The sequence below is a fragment of the Lycium barbarum genome, chromosome 3 (assembly GCF_019175385.1).
Source record: "Lycium barbarum isolate Lr01 chromosome 3, ASM1917538v2, whole genome shotgun sequence".
Taxonomy (NCBI): domain Eukaryota; kingdom Viridiplantae; phylum Streptophyta; class Magnoliopsida; order Solanales; family Solanaceae; genus Lycium; species Lycium barbarum.
In genome coordinates this window covers 123,735-142,529 of record NC_083339.1, presented here as the reverse complement: position 1 = coordinate 142,529, position 18,795 = coordinate 123,735, and the positions used below count along the sequence as shown (strand labels likewise).

General features: G+C 37.7%; 2 protein-coding genes across 6 annotated transcripts in view; one reads left to right on the top strand and one right to left on the bottom strand.

Annotated features, from left to right (window-relative positions):
* LOC132629792 (uncharacterized) overlaps positions 1–13,192 on the top strand; it is a 23,940-nt gene extending 10,748 nt beyond the window's left edge. The window contains exons 12-18 of one of the 5 annotated variants that reach the window (XM_060345142.1): positions 752–849; positions 989–1,067; positions 2,824–2,973; positions 11,065–11,193; positions 11,877–12,116; positions 12,630–12,689; positions 12,771–13,192. In XM_060345142.1, coding sequence (XP_060201125.1) covers positions 752–849; positions 989–1,067; positions 2,824–2,973; positions 11,065–11,193; positions 11,877–12,116; positions 12,630–12,689; positions 12,771–12,875 — 861 coding nt within the window. In that variant the 3' untranslated portion in view covers positions 12,876–13,192. Of the gene's footprint in view, positions 1–716; positions 851–988; positions 1,068–2,823; positions 2,974–11,064; positions 11,194–11,711; positions 12,117–12,629; positions 12,690–12,770 lie in introns of those variants that run through there. The other 4 variants (XM_060345143.1, XM_060345146.1, XM_060345144.1 and 1 more) reach the window with 4 other exon arrangements.
* On the bottom strand, positions 12,927–18,795 carry LOC132629793 (protein trichome birefringence-like 8). Its single transcript, XM_060345148.1, has 4 exons — positions 18,349–18,795; positions 14,302–14,691; positions 13,396–13,554; positions 12,927–13,260 (listed from the first exon to the last, which is right to left on the bottom strand). Exons 1-4 carry the CDS (start codon positions 18,759–18,761, stop codon positions 12,927–12,929), a joined length of 1,296 nt encoding a protein of 431 aa, XP_060201131.1. The 5' UTR covers positions 18,762–18,795.

The window sequence follows — 18,795 nt, the reverse complement described above, 5'->3', positions numbered from 1 at the left end:
GATAGAAAAGTCCAGTTTTTACAGTACAAGAAGCATGAATGCCTTCTTGCTCACTCTAAATATTACCTAGGTCATTTGACGGATGAGTCGGCACCTCAAGAAGGCCAACATCATTACTTACAAATTAGCTTTGAGAGCCCTTGACTTGGTTTGGCAAGTCAATCATTTCCTAAGCGAACCCTGACATTATTGCAAAAACACCAGAACATAAGAGGGTATACAAATTAGTAGGTGCCTGCAAAAGGTAAACATTTAGTCATCAGATTGTCTTTCCGACTAAATACAAGATATGAACTTCAGTCTTCGGAAAGCTTTTTTTACTTTACGTACTTCTAATATAGAAGCCAAAACCTAGCCTGGAAATGCTGCTGCTATTTGAAGTGCTCACTGAATTTAAATAATTGTTGTCAACTTCCAAGCCTTGTTATCTTGACCAATAAAGAATTTTTTTACTGCATAATGGGGAAAAGAAAACCAATTTATCCGTTGCAGAGAACAAAATGGCGAGTTCTTTGCATGGAATATCCATATAAACATGAATTTGCATGGAATATCCATATAATCATTTTCATGTTTCTCGGCTTGCATGCGTAAGGCAATTAAACCAACATTTGCATCTTTTGGAGTCTTTTGGCCAAATAACGTGCCGTGGTGAACAAAACTCTGCATTCTCTTTATTTAAAAAATCTAAAATTTGCATACTGAACTGGGATTAGTTGTTTTTTCTTGTTCTGATGTATGTATGAACTAGGAGGATGATGCTACTATGTCTACACCATCAAGCAGTGACAAACAACAGTTCTCTGAACAGGACAACAAGGGCGGTCGAAATCGGAGTGGGAACAACAGGTATTCGACACCTCTGTCTTATTTTGGGCTGTGAAGAGAAAGGCTAAATATGCCCCTTAGTATCAATGTTATGCGTCGTTGTTCTGCAAACTAACCCCCACATGCATACAATTTTATTATTGTGGATTCTTTGTGCTAGGATACAGGGCCTATGGAGCTTCGTAGGACGTCGGCCTAGCAAATCATCAGACCAGGCATCATCAACTGCTAATGATATTGTATACCTTTGAACTGTCTCTATGCTTTCTTTTTACCGTAGTAGCTTTTGGGCTTTTCTTTTTAAGTTGGGCATGTATGTTTGCAAATCTTTGTTTTCAGTAATATTTCTGATCCTAAATTCATTAGCTTCTTTCATTGGGAAGTTGTTGATTCATTTAAGATAAAAGTCTTTTGGGTCTCAAGCTGAACGGGGGCTAGTTGCTCCATTTCTCTCCTCTTAGTTTATCCTTCTAGGTCGCATAAATTTCCCTCTATGCATCCCATTGTAAGTTCCCGATCTGTTGAATAGTTTGTATATATAGTTTTCCAGGGTTTTTTTATAAAGGAATTTTTTTTTGAATAGTTTTTATGATATAGTTTTCCAGGCATTTCTTGTTTTTTATACTTTAAAAGACTATTATAGAGCTTCTGACCAACATGTATCATCTAAGGACACATTAAAGCCGTCTTTGCTGTGATTTGCAGTTATATGGCATTGATATGTCGCTTGAATCCATCTGTAACTGTTTTTTTTTTCCCTATGGATAGACGAATGCATTGCCATAAATTTCGAACACTGAACATGCATCTTGATTATGTGTGGGTTAGAGTGATGAATTCATTATTTGATCTGCAAAGGGGATTGGATAGATTTGTTTTAATGATTTATTCTTCTTTTGTGAAAATAAAAGGACGTACCTGCTTCCTTTTTTTATCTTCTCTAATGTCTGTTGCACTCCCCGTTCTCTTGAAAAAGTGTTTCCTCTATGCATAAGTTCTTCCTGTGTTTTTTTTTTTTTTTTTTGTGTGGTGAGAGAGAGAGAGAGAGAGAGAGAGAGAGGCTGTTTCCGATAGACCCTCTGCTCAAAAGAAATGTATCCGATGCAGGATTGTAATAAAAAGAGGTCAGCTTTCACTCTAGATAAATAACTGGGCTTACTTTGAACTCACAAATAATGCAAAGTTAAGGTATGACCCAAGGGTGTGGCTTAGCGGTCAATTAAGTGGGTGCAGACTTTGGAGACCCAAGGGTTAAATCCTAGCAGAGACACAAATATATTAGGTGATTTCTTGCCATCTGTGTAATTACCTGGTACATGTGCTAGTGGGAGTTGGCGATTACAGGTGCGAGCAAGTTGTCTTGGACACCACCTTTATAAAACAAATAATGCAAAGTTAATATACTAGCTCAAATGCTTGTAATCAACCATTAGTGACAGATTAGCTCATTAGTCATGGCTAGTTCTGCCTTTTGGTTAGGTATATTATCTGTCGCGTTTTAGTACTTCAAGAAGCTGGAACTGCTTGCTTTTGGTTCCTGTTTGGTGAACAAAATACGCAGGGCTGTAAACTTGGTTTAGTGCATGAAATCGGTGGGTTAGAACTTCAGTTTGTGTAAAGGATATGCATGTTGCTCAAACCATTGACAAAAGAAACTATTTTTGCAATTGGAAACTTTTGCTTAATTTGTCGGATCACTGGAAACCATTGTACTTTTATGGAAAGCAAGTAATAACATGGTTCTGTGAAGAGTTGTCAAACAAGGAGCAAACATGCTTCTTTTGATGATTCTGTTCATCTGAAAATATAAGCAGTGACGTCTTGCTTTGTGTAACCCCTTTTACTGCATACTGTCTCCTCCTGAGACTAGTTGCACACTTGCAGATTAATGCAATTGCTTGCCACTGTCACATATTTTTTCTCCTCCTTAGGCTGTATACTTGTTAAAGATGATTTCATCTTCCAAAGTCGCTGAGAATCATTCTTTAAGTACAGGGTGATGATGGCTCTAAACAGCCATCAGAGAGTACAGGCATTATGGATTCAAATTCAAATGAAGTTCGAAGGTTTGAACTACTAAGAAGTGAGCTAATGGAACTGGAGAAGCGGGTTCAAAAAAGTGCTGATCAATATGAATATGTAGAGGTATTTTTTAACTGCTATAGAAGGCCTTGTTGAGCATGTTGTAAGATGCACCGTTTTTTTATTTCACTTTCTTTTTGTCTCTTTCATATTGTGAAGTTTGTTAATGTTATTGAGACTCCACTCTTCCATTTTCAGTATATACTTTTAGGCTGCACTGATTGTCATGCCAACTAACTGATTAATGATCATACATAAGTATTGTTAATTGATGTATATCTATCCACTCCATTCATTTTGTTGAACATGGATTATCTTGCTTGTGAAAGCAGTAAAATATTCTCATTAAAAACTGGGTTCTTTAGTCTATAATCGTTATTTTTGTCTATTTGTAAATACAGTTGTGATAATACTTGAACAGTGGAAAAATTCTGATCATCTTATTTTTATGCTAAATAATATGATGGCCTATTTCGCCAGGCATGGACCTTTTCTCAATATTGATTCCCATAAAAGAGATGAACAAACTCTTATGTAGGAGGTTCAACTTCCAATGCTTTCCTAATTCGAAGAACACTTCCATGCTAAATGTGTATAAGACGTCGGTAGAGATTGACCGTCTATTTTATGTTCTATGTGGAATTTTAATCTTATCGGTCTGCGCTCATCTTTTGCTTAGAATCCCACATTCATCAAGTGTCTTGGTTGCATTTTCCGCAATTCTCACATCATGAGTTTGGTTTGGGAGTTGAGCTGGCTCAATGCTCATTATCTTAATATGGTTTCAATTCTGAATCCATCACCGGTTTTCTGCTACTCAATGTTGGGCCATCCATTTTATTTTATTCCCGGCTTCAGTTGTCCTGCTTTTGGAACTTTTTTTTTGCTTAGAATCCCACATTCATCAAGTGTCTTAGGCTCAATGTTCATCATATGTTTTTGGTCAATTGTCACCGCATGAACTAGCTCTAGGGTTGAGTTAAGCCCGAAGTCTATTTGCTTAACATCTTTTAGTGAGTTGTGCTAAGACAGTTTTTGTGATGTTAATATATCCAGATATCTGATATGCGAAGTTCTTGTTGTCATTTAAGAGGATGTTTGAAAAACGAGTCGGGATGGTTATCCCATTATTATCTAATGTATTTGGGAGCCTATTTATGATAAGGAAAAAATTACGTCTTTGATTATGAATTGACTAGTTGTGAGATGTACAATGTTTAAATATGATGGTACTTCAAAGGAACTAAATAGTAAACAAAGAAGTTCTCTTCGGTTGTATTATTTGATTTATGCTTATTTTGTTTTAAGGTCAAAATCCTTCACAAGAATGCTTTACTCACATCAGTTAAGAAATAAATTAATGGGTTTAACACAGTCTTTGTAAGAATTACTCTATTTCCAGCCCTCCGTCCTCTGCCAGAAAGCATACTTCTAAACTTTCATATAATTGGCTAAATGAAATAAAAATGATGATGTAACAGTTTAGATTTAATTCTTCCTATTACTTGATAAAAGATATTAACTAAAAAGAAGAAGTTATTAACAGTTGCACTAAAAACTGTGCACATGGGCAGAAAATTCTCTTTCTAAAAAAATGCTCCCAGACACAGATTCCCAGGTAAGCAAAATAGATCCAGATCTGATTCTCTCTCCTCAGACCACCATCACAGCCCTCACTCCAGCATGACTCCAGCTCTCTCTCTCCTCCATAGCCTCCATCTACAGCTTTTTCTCTCTCTCCTCCATAGCCCCCATCTACAACTTTTTCTAGTTCTTTTGCTTTCTCTCTCCTCCAAATCTTTTCAGATCTACCCTCTGTCGACATCAGCGACCTCTGACAGTGCCGGATAAATTTTCCGGCGACCTGTCAGTGCCGGAAAAAAAAAAAAAAAAAAACTCCGGCGACTTGAGTTGCTGCCGGCAGAATCACCGGTGACATCTGACAGTGACGGCGACCACATCAATCAACATAAAACTCCTTCAGTTTCAGTGACTTTCATTAGAAACATGCAGGGCTCACACCTTTTTTTCATCAGTGGGGATAAATCCTTTGAACTCAGGAATACAGGGGATAAATATTATAACTGGTTTTCATTAATAGAAAGGGGCAAGAGATATACAAGCAAGATCAATATGGATATTCAGAACCTGAGATGGGTGTGCGAAGCGCTTATTCAAGCATCAAAAGGCACTGGTCGACTATATAGAAGGTGGGGTAGAAAACAACAACACAATCTTTTCAGAGTTTACCAAAATTTCAATGTTTATGGTAGATTTGTTCGCATAGAGGTTTGGCATGGTTCATCTAAAGCAGCAGTGATAATCCCTGAGATCAGCCTCAACAGTGGATGGTCAGATATTGCGAAGAAAATCCTTCAATTTCTGAAAGAATTCAGCGAAGCAGAGCCACTGCTTCCTCCTCCCCCATTGACAAAATCTTATCGTGCAGCTGCTAGCATTGACAGATGGCCAGATATAAGTCAAGGAACCAACAAAGGAGAATTGAATGGAAAACATCCTTTGCACAGAAGCTTGGTTGGCACCTTCAATGATCCATTTCATCACAGTCCCAATCCCGAAACTATTTAGAAATGGTTCATTAGTAGATGGAGAGTTACTACTGGCATCAAAGTCATACCTTTAGACCACAATCAGTTCCTCTTTGAGCTTCCTTCCAGGCAAGAGGCAATAAGGGTAAAGGCAGGGAATTGGTTCTGGAACGGAAGACATCTTTCTTTATCTTGGTGGTCGCATGACATTTTCTCATTGCAATCTGGTAACTGCTCGGAAAACATATGGTTGAAAGTTTTTGGAATCCCTCTAAATGCTTGGTCAATGGATACTTTTGAACATATAGGGGCTCGTTGCGGGGGTTATGTCGGTGTTGATGAAGATACGAAGAACAGAACCCACCTGATCTGGGCTCGCATCTGCGTCAAAAAATCAGCTATGAAGTTTCCGGCAAGTTTGAATTTTGAATTTGATGATAGGATCTTCGAATTGCCAATAATTAAGGAAATCCGGTCTTTTTCTTTACATGCTGGTCCTTCAACTGGTTTGCCCGAGGTTGGTAATAAGATGGGATCAAATTCTCTCTCAGCTCCACGTGCTAATACCATTAATGATTCACGTGACACACGTGTGGAAGAACCTGTGGAGAAAAGAAGGAATTCGAAGGATTTAAACACAAATGGGCCGGCCTTATTCTCTTCTAATAGTCAGGGTAGTAAGGAACACTACAAAGGGAGAACTTCATTAGCTTTGAACAACGGTTACTACACTAAAAGCCCACTTACAAGCAAACACTTCAAGCAACACAAAAAGAAGCAAGTGTGGAGATCATCTGTACCAAAGCTGGACCCATGCTGCTTCAGAGCTTCATCTTCCTTGAATGCTTCATTCTCTTTTGATCCTTTTGAACTAAAAATTCAAGCTTCTAGTCTCAGGGATTTAGAACTCATGGAGGGGACACTGTCCGAGCCTGAAGCAGATGATGAAGCGGTTCACGCAGGGCACTCGATGGACCCACATATACCCAAACCGATATTCTCAGCACTGTCAGTTTCAAATGAATCTGACTCTGGTATCTCATCTCAGTCCTACAACAGTTTTCTTCCTTTGCCTTGGCATGATCCACAAATTCAAACTGTTGATATCCCTGATGTGGTGGAAACCTCAAAATGGACGAAGTTGACAATGATGAAGGCTTGCAAAGTGTTGGGGGTAAATGTTGCTGGGTTTGAACACGAACTTCTGGGAATTATTCTGAGAATGGAGGAAAAAAGGAAAGTGCAGATTCTTGAGCAAAAAAATAAAACAGGAGAATTAAAGATAGGGAAAAGCAAAGCAGTTACTGAACTTAAAAGATTGGATTGGGGTCTCCAGGACGGGAGTGGGAAGAAAGAGAGGGGCAGGTCTCAAAAGGCTCATTCTAGATGAGAGTTAAAACACTCAGCTGGAATGTGCAGGGTCTCAACAATAAAGACAAGAGAAGCACTTTGAAATCTCTTATTCACAAGTGGGGAGTTGATATTATTTGCCTGCAGAAAACCAAAATAGAGACATGGAATCCATCTCTAATCAGGCAAATTTGGGGAAACAGATGGATCTCTTGGGCAGAAGTCAAAGCAATTGGTACCAAAGGTGGGATATTAATAATGTGGGACAAAAGAGCTTGGAAATGTGTTGATTTTGAAGCAGGAGCCTTTTCTTTATCATGTAGATTCGAAAGTCTTGCTGAGGATTTCAAATGGGTTTTTACTAGTGTTTATGGCCCTCATACCAATCCAGAAAGGGAGGATCTTTGGCTCGAGTTAGCATCTATCAGGGGATTGTGGTCTGACCTATGGGTCATAGGAGGGGATTTCAATGTGTGCAGATTTGTGGGGGAAAGATTGAACTGCGTTAGAAGATCAAGGGCGATGCTGGGCTTCTCCAACACTATTCTAGACCTGGATTTGATTGACCCTCCACTTCAGGGAGCACAATTTACCTGGTCAAGAGGGGAGGAGTCTCTCCAAGCCTTTAGAATTGACAGGTTCCTTATCTCAACAGAATGGAGCGAGATGTTCAATACTATCAAACAGTACCCCTTGCCTAGAGTTTTTTCTGATCATAAACCAATTATCCTGGAAAGTGGAGATTGGGATACCACACCTTCTTATTTCAAATTTGAAAACATGTGGCTTCAAGCTGAGGGTTTCATGGACATGATAGAAGGATGGTGAATTTCTTACACTGTATTAGGCACCCCAGACTTTGTGCTAATGCAGAAACTAAGGAATCTCAAGAAAGACATTACTAAATGGAATAGGGAGGTCTATGGAACAATCGAGACTCAAAGGAACAAGGCACTCAAAGAACTTTGGAAGCTGGACCAGTTAGCTGAGCTCAGAGCTCTCTCTACAGAAGAGAAAGGTCAGACATTGAATCTCAAACTTGAAATTCAGCAAATAGCAACCGCTGAAGAGATCTCATGGAGACAAAAATCAAGATATTTATAGTTGAAAGAGGGGGATAAGAATACAAAGTTTTTCCAAAGAATGGCCAACTCTCATAGAAAGGGCAATACCATTGACAGACTCAAAATAGGGGATGAAGTAATTGAAGACAAAGGAAGGATCAAGGATGGTATTCTGGAGTACTATCAACAAATTTACAAAGAAACTGAATCTTGGAGACCCTCAGCTGTCTTTGAAGGTCTGTCAAGTCTCAACACAGTGGATAAAGAGGACCTTGAACTTCCTTTCACCGAAATGGAGATTTTAGAAGCTCTCATGACTTGTGCCCCTGACAAAGCTCCAGGCCCTAATGGTTTCACTATGGCTTTCTTTCAAAAATCATGGAACTTCATCAAAGCAGACCTGCTAGCAGCTTTTAATTTCTTTCATCAGAACTGCCAAATGGTGAGATCATGCAATGCCTCTTTCATTGCTCTTATCCCAAAGAAGAAAGGGGCCGCAGAGCTTAGAGATTATAGGCCTATAAGTCTTATAGGCAGTGTCTACAAATTGCTGGCCAAAAATTTAGCTAAGAGGCTCGGAAAAGTGGTGGATTCCTTAGTTTCTGGACAGCAGAGTGCTTTTCTGAAGAATAGACAGATCACTGATGCATCTATGATTGCCAATGAAGTGCTAGACTGGAAAATTAAAAGTGGTGAGACTGGGATCCTATGCAAATTAGATATTGAGAAAGCTTTTGATCAGCTTAACTGGGCTTATTTAGTCAACATTTTGAAGCAAATGGGTTTCGGGGAAAGGTGGATAAGGTGGATTTATTTCTGTATTTCGACAGTGAAGTTTTCAATTCTGGTGAACAGAAGTCCAGTTGGGTTTTTCTCTTCTCAAAAGGGACTCAGGCAGGGGGATCCATTGTCCCCTTTCCTCTTTATCATTGCGATGGAAGGATTATCTCAGCTGTTAGCAAAGGCCAAAGAACTTCAGTGGATTCAAGGGTTCCAAGTGGGCAGAAATCCTTCCACCTCAGTCTCAGTCTCTCATCTACTCTATGCAGATGACACCCTTATATTTTGTGGAGCTGATTGTCAGCAGGTCTCTAATCTCAACACTACCCTCATGATCTTTGAGGCCATCTCTGGACTTCATATCAACATGCGTAATAGCACTATATATCCGGTGAATGAAGTGACCAACCTAGAAGCTCTTGCTGATATTCTTAGCTGCAAAACAGGATCCTTTCCCACCACCTATTTGGGACTTCCTTTGGGTGCTAAATTCAAATCATCTGGGATATGGAGTAGGGTCATTGAAAGAATGGAGAAAAGACTAGCCACTTGGAAGATGCAATATCTCTCATTGGGTGGCAGGCTCACCCTCATCAAAAGTGTCCTAGACAGCATTCCACTTACTTTATGTCACTCTTCCCTATGCCAACCTCAGTTCTAAAGCAAATTGACAGGCTTAGAAGGAAATTCCTATGGGAAGGTAACAGTGTTACTCATAAATTCTCTTTGGTCAAATGACAATCAGTTATTCAACCAAAAGGCCAAGGGGGGCTGGGGATTAGAAATCTTAAGTTTCATAACAACAGCCTACTCATGAAGTGGCTTTGGAGATATGGTCAAAATGAGGCAGGGTACTGGAAGGAAATCATCAAAGCTAAATATGGTATTCAAGACCACTGGACTGCAAAGAAAAGCAATGAACCACATGGTGTTGGAGTATGGAAACACATCAGTAGTCTCCAAGAGGAATTCTTCCAGGCTGTCTCATTCAAGGCTGGAAATGGGCTCAAGATCAGATTTTGGCAGGACAAATGGCTTGGGGACACTTTAGTAAAAGATTTATTTCCCTCACTATTTCTGATAGCTTCTAACAAAGAAGCAACATTAGCTCAATATAGAGTTAACAACTGTTGGACACCAATTTTAAGGAGAAAATGATTTTCTTTCTCTATTAGAAAGTTTGGGACAAAGTACTTTGGTGGCAGATTTTCAGGACAGAATACTCTGGGGCAATTCTAAGGAAAAGATTTTCACTGTGAAGGAATGTTACAACAACTGGTGCTCTCAAAATAGCCTTTTAGAGGTTTGGCCTTGGAAGCTTGTATGGAGAACCAGACAGCCTCTCAGAGTTACTTGCTTCACTTGGACTGCACTGAAGGAAGCATGCCTAACACAAGACAATCTTAGAAGGAGAGGTGTAATAGTTGTTAACATGTGTACCATGTGCAAGCAGACCAATGAAAGTGTCAACCATCTATTTTTGCACTGCCCTGCAGCAGCTAGCCTCTGGTTTTTCTTCTACTCTATGCTTGGTCTACAATGGGTAATGCCCTTCAACATCAAAGATGCATATGCTAGCTGGATACTCTGGAGAGTTGACAAATCCATTAAAAGAATTTGGAGAATGATCCCAGCAGTAATTTTTTGGACCCTATGGAAGGAGAGAAACAACAGATGCTTTGAAGGAATCTCAACTCCTATTTGCTCTCTAAAGTCTAGGTGTTTAGTTAGTCTTTTTAGTTGGCATTTTTTTGCCCCTGTAAACAATGTGGGTAACTTTCTAGATTTTATCAGCTCCTTTTCTCTAGTTCAGTAGAGATAGGATATCTTTAGATTGTTCTACAGGTTTTGCCAAGCCTGCCAGCTTTTCCCATCTGTAACCTTGCATCTTCTTGATGTTTTACTAATGAATTTTATTACTTTACCAACAAAAAAAAAAACAGTTGCACTATATTGGTGGTTTTTAAAGGACGCCGTTGAACATGTAAATATTAATTGTATAATCAATCTAACATTTGTAACTTTATGCCAAAACAAAGCATAAAATAAAACTCTATGCATTATGGACGAATCATTGAAGTTTTTCCTCGCACAAATTCTAGAGATAGTTATGCAAGACCTCAGGTGTTTGTCAGATAGCCATCCATCTGTCCCCTTTATCCCCTTTCTTGATCTCTTCCTGTATTGTGGACAAGAAAAATTCAGATGCATGAAGTGGTCTTATGTGACTTAATTATAAATACTGCTTCTAGCACCTCCAGCTCACAGCCTAGGTCGTTCATGACCAGCTTCATTTGTTTTGAGTTCGTTTTCTATATTTCCATGTTCCAGAGAGTGATGTTTCTAGATGCATGGTCTATTTATATATCCCTGAAAATTTATCAGCTTGTTGTCGATGCATTCTACTCTAGGAGGAAAGTCAGAAGGCAGATCGCACTTCGACATATGCTGCAGGAGCTGGAAGAACTCAATTGGTTCTTCAGAAGAAAAAGGAGAATGTTATTGAGAGATCATTAGACAAACTGAAAGACACTAGCACGGTAATATGCTCTGGATCTATTTTCTGCTGTTTTACGTAGTGCATCATATGTCAACTGAATAGAACCATTGTGTAGTTTTCCCTTTGCTTTATAACCTCATTTTCGTGAAATTACCTTTGAGAAAATTCCACGAGTATGGGGATAGACATGTAGCCCAATTATTTAGCTCTCAGCTCCTCCAATTGTCTAAGAAAGAAAACTTCCATCAATTGGATCTTAGTGGTCACATTCGGTTCGGGTTTCTCCATGGGCTTACTACTATGAGATAATTGTTTACTTTTAGCTGACTAGTCTTGGGTATGTTGTTTTTGTTGTAGTCTTGTTCTTATTGCTAGTGCTATTTATTATTGTCTATACTCGTTTTCTTCTTTCTTTTTCATTGTACTTTGTGTTTTTCAATTATCTGCTTCCATATGATCCACCTTCATGTTCTGGGTCTTTTTGTTGTGCTTTGGGGGGAAAGGAGTGAGTATGAGCGTTCAAAATAGAGTTCATAATTAGAGTTTACACATACACAGGTTTTCCATGTTTTTCTGTTCTGTTGGAAACCATGACTCAGCGCATTATCTTCAGGAGCAGTTAGTAGTAAGAATTCTTAGTTGTCTATTAAGTCTATATTCCGTTTTAGGAATAAGGTAATTTTCTTTTCCGTTATGCGGAGTTCTCTTTTGTTGTTACGACAGGCTGAGAGCAGTGCCTGCTCCCTTGTATTTAGGCGGCCTCTCAGAGTAATAAGGATTTTCCGTGTCCAGGATGTTTGGCAAGGAACTCAGCTTCTCGCTATCGATGTTGCTGCAGCTTTAGGGCTACTTCGGAGGTCGATAGTAGGGGATGAGTTGACAGAAAAAGAGAAGCAAGCATTGCGGAGAACTTTAACTGACTTGGCATCAGTGGTACCTATTGGATTTCTTATGCTTCTCCCTGTAAGTAGTTCTATTCGATTGTTCTTATTTAAAGCACCGTGGAACTTGCTGATTAGACAACGATAGTTCATGTTTCAATATGATGATTAAAATTCTGCTTTTTTTTTTCCTTTTTCTATTTCTCAAACTATTTCATTGTCATGCATGCCCAAGATCTGTATGGGAACTGAGGATGCTAACTGTAACTGAAGAGATGGACCTTTAACGGGCATTAGAAACACATTGATTATTCCCCGAGTGTCATGGTTTTTCGAGCTTGGATAATGCATTACAAGTGTAGTGAAGCTATTAGTAACGATAAGTGCATAGTTGTTGATACTCAAGCAGTCCAGTTTTGAGGGCATTTTCTGCCTTGGAAGTCTGTCAGCTGAGTTGCAATTAGAAAAATAGGCCATTTGAACAAAAACTCAACCTCTCCTTTCACATCTGCTACATGATTGCAGCACTTTGCATCTCTATTACTCGTGGAGCTTGATCCACTGTAAGCTGACATGAGGTAATTTTTTCTGACAGGTTACAGCAGTTGGGCATGCTGCTATGTTGGCTGCAATTCAAAGATATATACCATCTCTGGTGTGTATTTGATCATGAATTTCCTGTCAGTTTGAGTGAGCCTATCTGCAGTGTTAACTGGTTGATTTCTCTTTTTGGCAGATACCTTCTACATATGGATCGGAGAGGCTAGGCCTCCTAAGGCAGCTTGAGAAAGTCAAGGAAATGGAAACTGAGGTGAATCCAACTGAAAAGGCTGATGAATAGCCCAGGTCAAAGCATACGAAAACAGCTAGTCATATTGTGCTACCATCAAATTCATTTCAACTTGGTTCTAAATCCATTCAACAGTAGATGGGCATAAAGAAGTTCATTCCAAGTGTCTGGCACTCCCGGGAGGCACCAGTGGCTGCAGTCTTGCGGTGCACCAACCGGGGTGCCGGGTTCACGATGTTCTGAAGGGTGGCCATCTTTCCTGTACTCACTTAGATATGTGATGTTTAGGAAGGTCATATTTCTTCTTGTATTTTGCATTTGTGCGACTACCTCAGAAATGAATATATTGTTGATTGGCTCTTTCTCCAGCTTGGTATAGTCCGTTTCTGGTGCGGTACTTGTGTGGCAATGACCACCTGCATTCCACGCTCCATCCCTGCAAATCAATTTCACCAAATTCCCTTAAACTACTATGACAATAGTACTTCTGAGTACAACAAAACTAGTGTTAGTATCAGTAGTGTCCTGCACTTGTGTTGCAACTAATTATTAGTTCCTACAAAGTACTTGCCTGTAGTGTACTGGTGAAAAGCTGCGGAAGAAGATGTGACTCTTGTCAGGCTTGGTATTTTGAATCACCCACGAGGCCCACGTATTCAATGATCTTTGAAAAGCTTCCACGACATTCATGGTCATGTTCACTGTTGTTCCTTCTTGGAAATGGATGCCCCTGCAATATGAACCATCTTATTTAGGTTTTAGGGATCTCGTGTGAAAATAAGAAGCTTGGCAACTGCGTAGAGAAAGACATTTGTTCGTGCAATTTTAATGATCGGTGAAGTTGTTATGGTCGAAGAATCCAGATGGTATGTGATTCAAGAAACTTGTTAGTACTGCCCTAGGACTCAAATGATCGACTTGAACTAGAAAATGAATCTAATCACAAGACGCTAGTGGCCTGATTGAGGAGCAGAGCAATGGACTTGAATTAAGATTGTCTATCTAATCTCTCTCTCTCTCTCTCATACACACACACACACACACACACTCACATCCATCTGGTCAACTCCACCCCGAAATCGTTGTGTCTTGGGCCATGATTAGATGGTAGGAAATAAATTTATCCTAAGCTTACTTAAACCTCGTGGTAGTTCCAATCCTTTATGTGTAATGCTCAGTCATGGACTTAAAAGGGCTAATCATCAAGTTGAAGCCAGGGCCTACAAGGGTGATTGGGAATTGCTATATGGTCACTTTATAGGCTTTAGGCGAGCTTTGTTCTTCCTCTCAAGTTAGAATTGAGAATTGACCGTTTGTCTGAAGTACCTTCTATTTATTCCCCACAAGCAATCATATTAAGTTTTCTCCCAACTGGTGTCTTTAGGTTGAAGCGAAGAGCATCCAGAGGGAGGGTGATATACTTGTAAATGACAAGAAGGAAATTGCTAAAGCACTCGGGATGTCTTGTGAATCGTACATGTTTACAGTCTTGTCCTCATTCCACCAATGTCCATCATTGAATATAAGGATATCTGCATCAATCCACTTTGTGAAATACCAGTGCAACTTATCGAGTCTGATCACCCCTCGCACTTCTTTCGATGCATTCGCCGGAGGTCGATCGACGACTACTAGGAAAGGAACCCTGTAATATTCGACAGTAAGGTTGTACTCGTGAAATTTCATAGAGAGAAAACCCCTATGTTTGGTTATGGGGTTTCCAAATTCTTCATATATGGTGGATATGTTAGTTATTCCTTGTGCTAGCATGCATATCATTGACTCCCATTGGTTTCTTCCAATTGAATCTCCAGCAAAAACTATTCGACCATTCCGACTCCGTTCGAGGAAATCCTCTGCATTGAACCTGCAACATTAGAATGTTACTACCAAACAAAACGGGGTTTAAAAGCCAATAATGGAACATCATTTTCCAAGTAAAGAATCTTCAAAAATATTGTGTAAAATATTCTGAAAGATTATGTTACTGCTAAATATCCTTAATAAAATCATGTCTATATTTGGGGTCTTCTTTGTATTTAACGACTAATCACAAAGATTCTTTCTTTCACTTCTCCGACATACTAGTGCCTAATTCCGCGACAAGAAATCTAGTTGGTTCGATTAGTCTTTCGCCTCTATATCCAAATCAATTGAACGATTTGCATGTTAGTTATGCTGTGAGCTTTTACTAGAATTTTCTCTGGCTTCGCCCTGCTCATGCATAGTTCACTATCTTTCGGTCATGACTGGTATATTCACATTCCGGTCCTAGTAACGCATGGTCAACTTTACGATGACTAAAAATTTAATACTGTAAAGTTAGCTAGGTATGGATTTCTGAAAGACTTATGAGTTGTCACATGTTCTTGAAAGCCCTTAACATCTTCATACTCCATACAGACAAGTTTAGGAATCAAATCCTTCTTTTTCCAACTTTCCAGCATTGTGAGGAGACAAGACAGAAAAAACAAAGGCAAGAAATAAAAGGACAATAATGAGTCCACCTGGCCTAATAAAGCAGCCTCCTAATTAGGGGTGTACATGGCTCGAGTTAGTTCGCGTTTTTCAAAGGGCAACTTACACAAACAACTACCTTTTATAAGCTCCTAACAATATATAGCGATAACTTTGCAATTTACAAACCATAGCTACCTTTGCAATTTCGGCTGTATTTCCGTGTTTTTAAATACAACTGTAAGGTTGCTATCCGAAATATAGCTGAATACACCAAATACATGTGACATATATCTCACCTAATGCACTGAAATACATTCCAATACAATGAAATGTTAGGTTGCTATTCGAAATACACCTCAATACATCAAATACATATGACCCGAATGTGGTGCAACCAATTTTGTTAATACAGTTAGATACATGTGTATTTGATTGTATTTATATATAGTAGAAACTTGCACATTTATAGACAGCCAAAACAAAAGGATTATCAGTATATAAATACAAATAAATACACGAAAATACAACCGAAATTGTAATTTCTTAGAAAAAGAATGTGGCCAGCGGGATTCGAATCTGGGCGCGCAAGGGCAAAACACATGCCCAATGACCACTCCAGCTACAACACACCTCATGTATAGTAGCTACGAAATGTAAAATGTAGCAACGAAATGTAATTATTGCAAAAGGTAGTTATAATCCGTAAATAACTCTTAGAAGTTAGAAGTAGTTATGGCATGTAAATTTTTCTTTTTCAAATACTAAACTAAATCAATTGTGTCGGGTTTTTAAATCGATAAACCAAGTCAAACCAATAAATGTCGGGTTTTTCGATCTCAGTTTTGTTTTTCGAATTTTTTGGTTTTCTTTTTCCCAGAAAAATCTTCATACAAAATATAAATTTTACTAAAAATAATTCTTTAGTCCTAGTAAGATACAACTATATAATTAAGGTGTTTAATTCTTACGAAAATAACAAAAATGTGAAATGAGTGATGGCATTGTAAAAAAAATATTCCAACAACAAAGATAATGAAATAGCATAAAATAAGTATTGCAATTAATAAAGAAAAATAAAAATGATCATCATCTAAAAATACTAAGTCATGCGAAAATAAGTACGGCTAATAAATATTAATTACATGACAAAGGAAAAAAATAAGTTGTGTATTTTCATTGTCTAAATTAAGGGAAAATTTCAGAAATATACAAGTTGGCCACTTACATTGCAAAAATAAAATAGCCCAAAACTTACATTACGAAAAATAACCCAAAATGTACAGACATATACAGACACTTATACCAACATATATACAAAGGCAGAGAGAAAGAGCGAGAGAGAGTGAGAGAGAAAAGTTTGGGTCATTTTTTGTAAGAATTAAAAAAATGGGTCAATTTTGGTAGCATTGTTTCCCCAATGAACATACAGTGTAATTTTCTCCTAAATGAATAATGCAACATTAAAGAATAAATATTCAACATTATTGTCATTCCTAGTGTTAGGATTGAATTACTTTTGTTAGCATTCGTATTGATTTGTTTTGGTTAGGATTTTATTTGAGTTACTAACATCTATGGGCTATAAAACTTATTGGAACATTCAAAATTGTAAGTTCAAGCTTGAAATAATATATTAAAAAACAAAAACTATGAAAAACTTAAGAAATATTTAGAAATTACATTATAAGTAAATCTTTTATTTATAAAATATTTTAAAAATTTATATACATGTAATGTCGGGTTGGTTTGGTTAATTTTTTTAAGTTAATACCAAACCAAACCAATTATGATCCGATTTTTTGTTTCAATGCTTAACCAAGCCAAACCAAACCACTAATAGTTTTTTTTTTTTTCAATTTGATTCGGATTATCGATTTCGTGCGGTTTATCGATTTTCTTTATACACCCCAACCGCTGATTTGTATAGTGAAAAAAGGCAAGGCCGGCTTTTTTGTCCATACAACCATTTGATCCAAAGTTATTGGGTAATGGAGGTAGAGTAGCATAGGTTACATCAACTAGCATATATTGCTACACACATAAATCTTTACGAACACAGTGTATATATAAAGGATATAATTTAAGTTAAAGAAATCTGACAATGTCAAAGACTTTTAACATTGTCGATGTAATTTAACCTTTTATAGTAGGATCGTTACCATTTGCAACAAGTTACGAAGTAATGCTTAACTTGATCATGTAAACTTTAAATTATTTTATGCATAAGGTGATTTATAGTAATTTATATAGCTGTTTAACCTATAACAGTAGGTTATTTGCCATTTTCATCAAATTATAAATTAATGCTTATAATAAACTTTTTTCCTTATCTTTATCTTATAAATGTTTTTACACCTTTAGCTTAAACTCATATGTGCTCGAGAATTATCAATTGGTTATCTTAGTTCGAACATAATTCGATAGTCTTGCTGTTATATTTATCCATTTGACAATGATCTTAATATGCACAAATAGTATTAATGCTTGAACAACTAATAGGAAAAAGAAAACTAAATCATCACTAAAAGACATAACAAATAAAGCTGAAGGTAATCATAAAGCTACAACTTTTTGGCAATGGTCAAGAAATATTACAAGACATTATCATTCTCCCCATTAAGTAAAGACATTTCTTGTCACAAGAAAAAAGGTTTATTTCTTTTTTCATAACCGAGAAATCCTCGAGGGATAATGCAAACATTGTTTTAAATTCGATGGATAATGATCCCGCCCTTTTACATGGGTGGAGACTGAATTTTCATTAGGGGTTCAACATCTATATATTTACATAAAAAGAAATTTATATATATAATTGTCGTCGAAGGAGTTCATCCGAAACCCTTTCCGCCCATTAGATCTGCGTGAAGTACAAAATACCAGAGAGAAAGACGAAAAGGGGAGGAAAAGGGTACAAATATGGGAAATAATTTAATGAGGCAAACAAATATAACAAAACATGGAGACATGCAATAGTAATTAACGTACATACCATACATATAATATATACTATTTTTGCAAACAAATAGAACATACCTATCAAAGAATTAAATTAACAAGAACTTACCTTGGAAGATCACAACCGTGAGGTTGCCATCGCCACTTCCGGTAATCTAAATCCCGGCGACCACTTTGCCGGCATCGAAAACCGGGATCCAAGAACGGACAATTCTCATTATATTGATCAAGAGCATAACTTTCATCCCAAACCCACTTTCCATAAGAATAATCACAAGCTTTTGAAGAATTTTCAGAATTTTTGGGTAATATTTTGGACAAAATACTAATGCCAAGAAGAGACTGAGGGTCAAGTGGGCTTAGTAAATTGTAGAAAAAAATGGAAGAGAAAAGTAAAAAGACAAAAAATAATGCATGAGAGATATCTTTGTTTGCAAATTTTAAGGGAAAAAAGAAGAAGAGTTTATTATTGTTGTTGGTTGTGTTTTGTTGTTGATGAGGAGAAACTGGCTGGAGATCCATGAGAAGAGGAAAAATTAAAAAGGTATGTTTTGTT

Excerpts from the sequence above, each read along its gene's own strand:
- LOC132629793 (XM_060345148.1), bottom strand. The coding sequence starts at position 18,761 with ATGGATCTCCAGCCAGTTTCTCCTCATCAACAACAAAACACAACCAAC. Across the intron at positions 13,555-14,301 it reads GAGGACAAGACTGTAAACAT|GGGCATCCATTTCCAAGAAG; the intron begins GTACGATTCACA and ends TTCATATTGCAG. Across the intron at positions 13,261-13,395 it reads TTTTCACCAGTACACTACAG|GGATGGAGCGTGGAATGCAG; the intron begins GCAAGTACTTTG and ends ATTGATTTGCAG.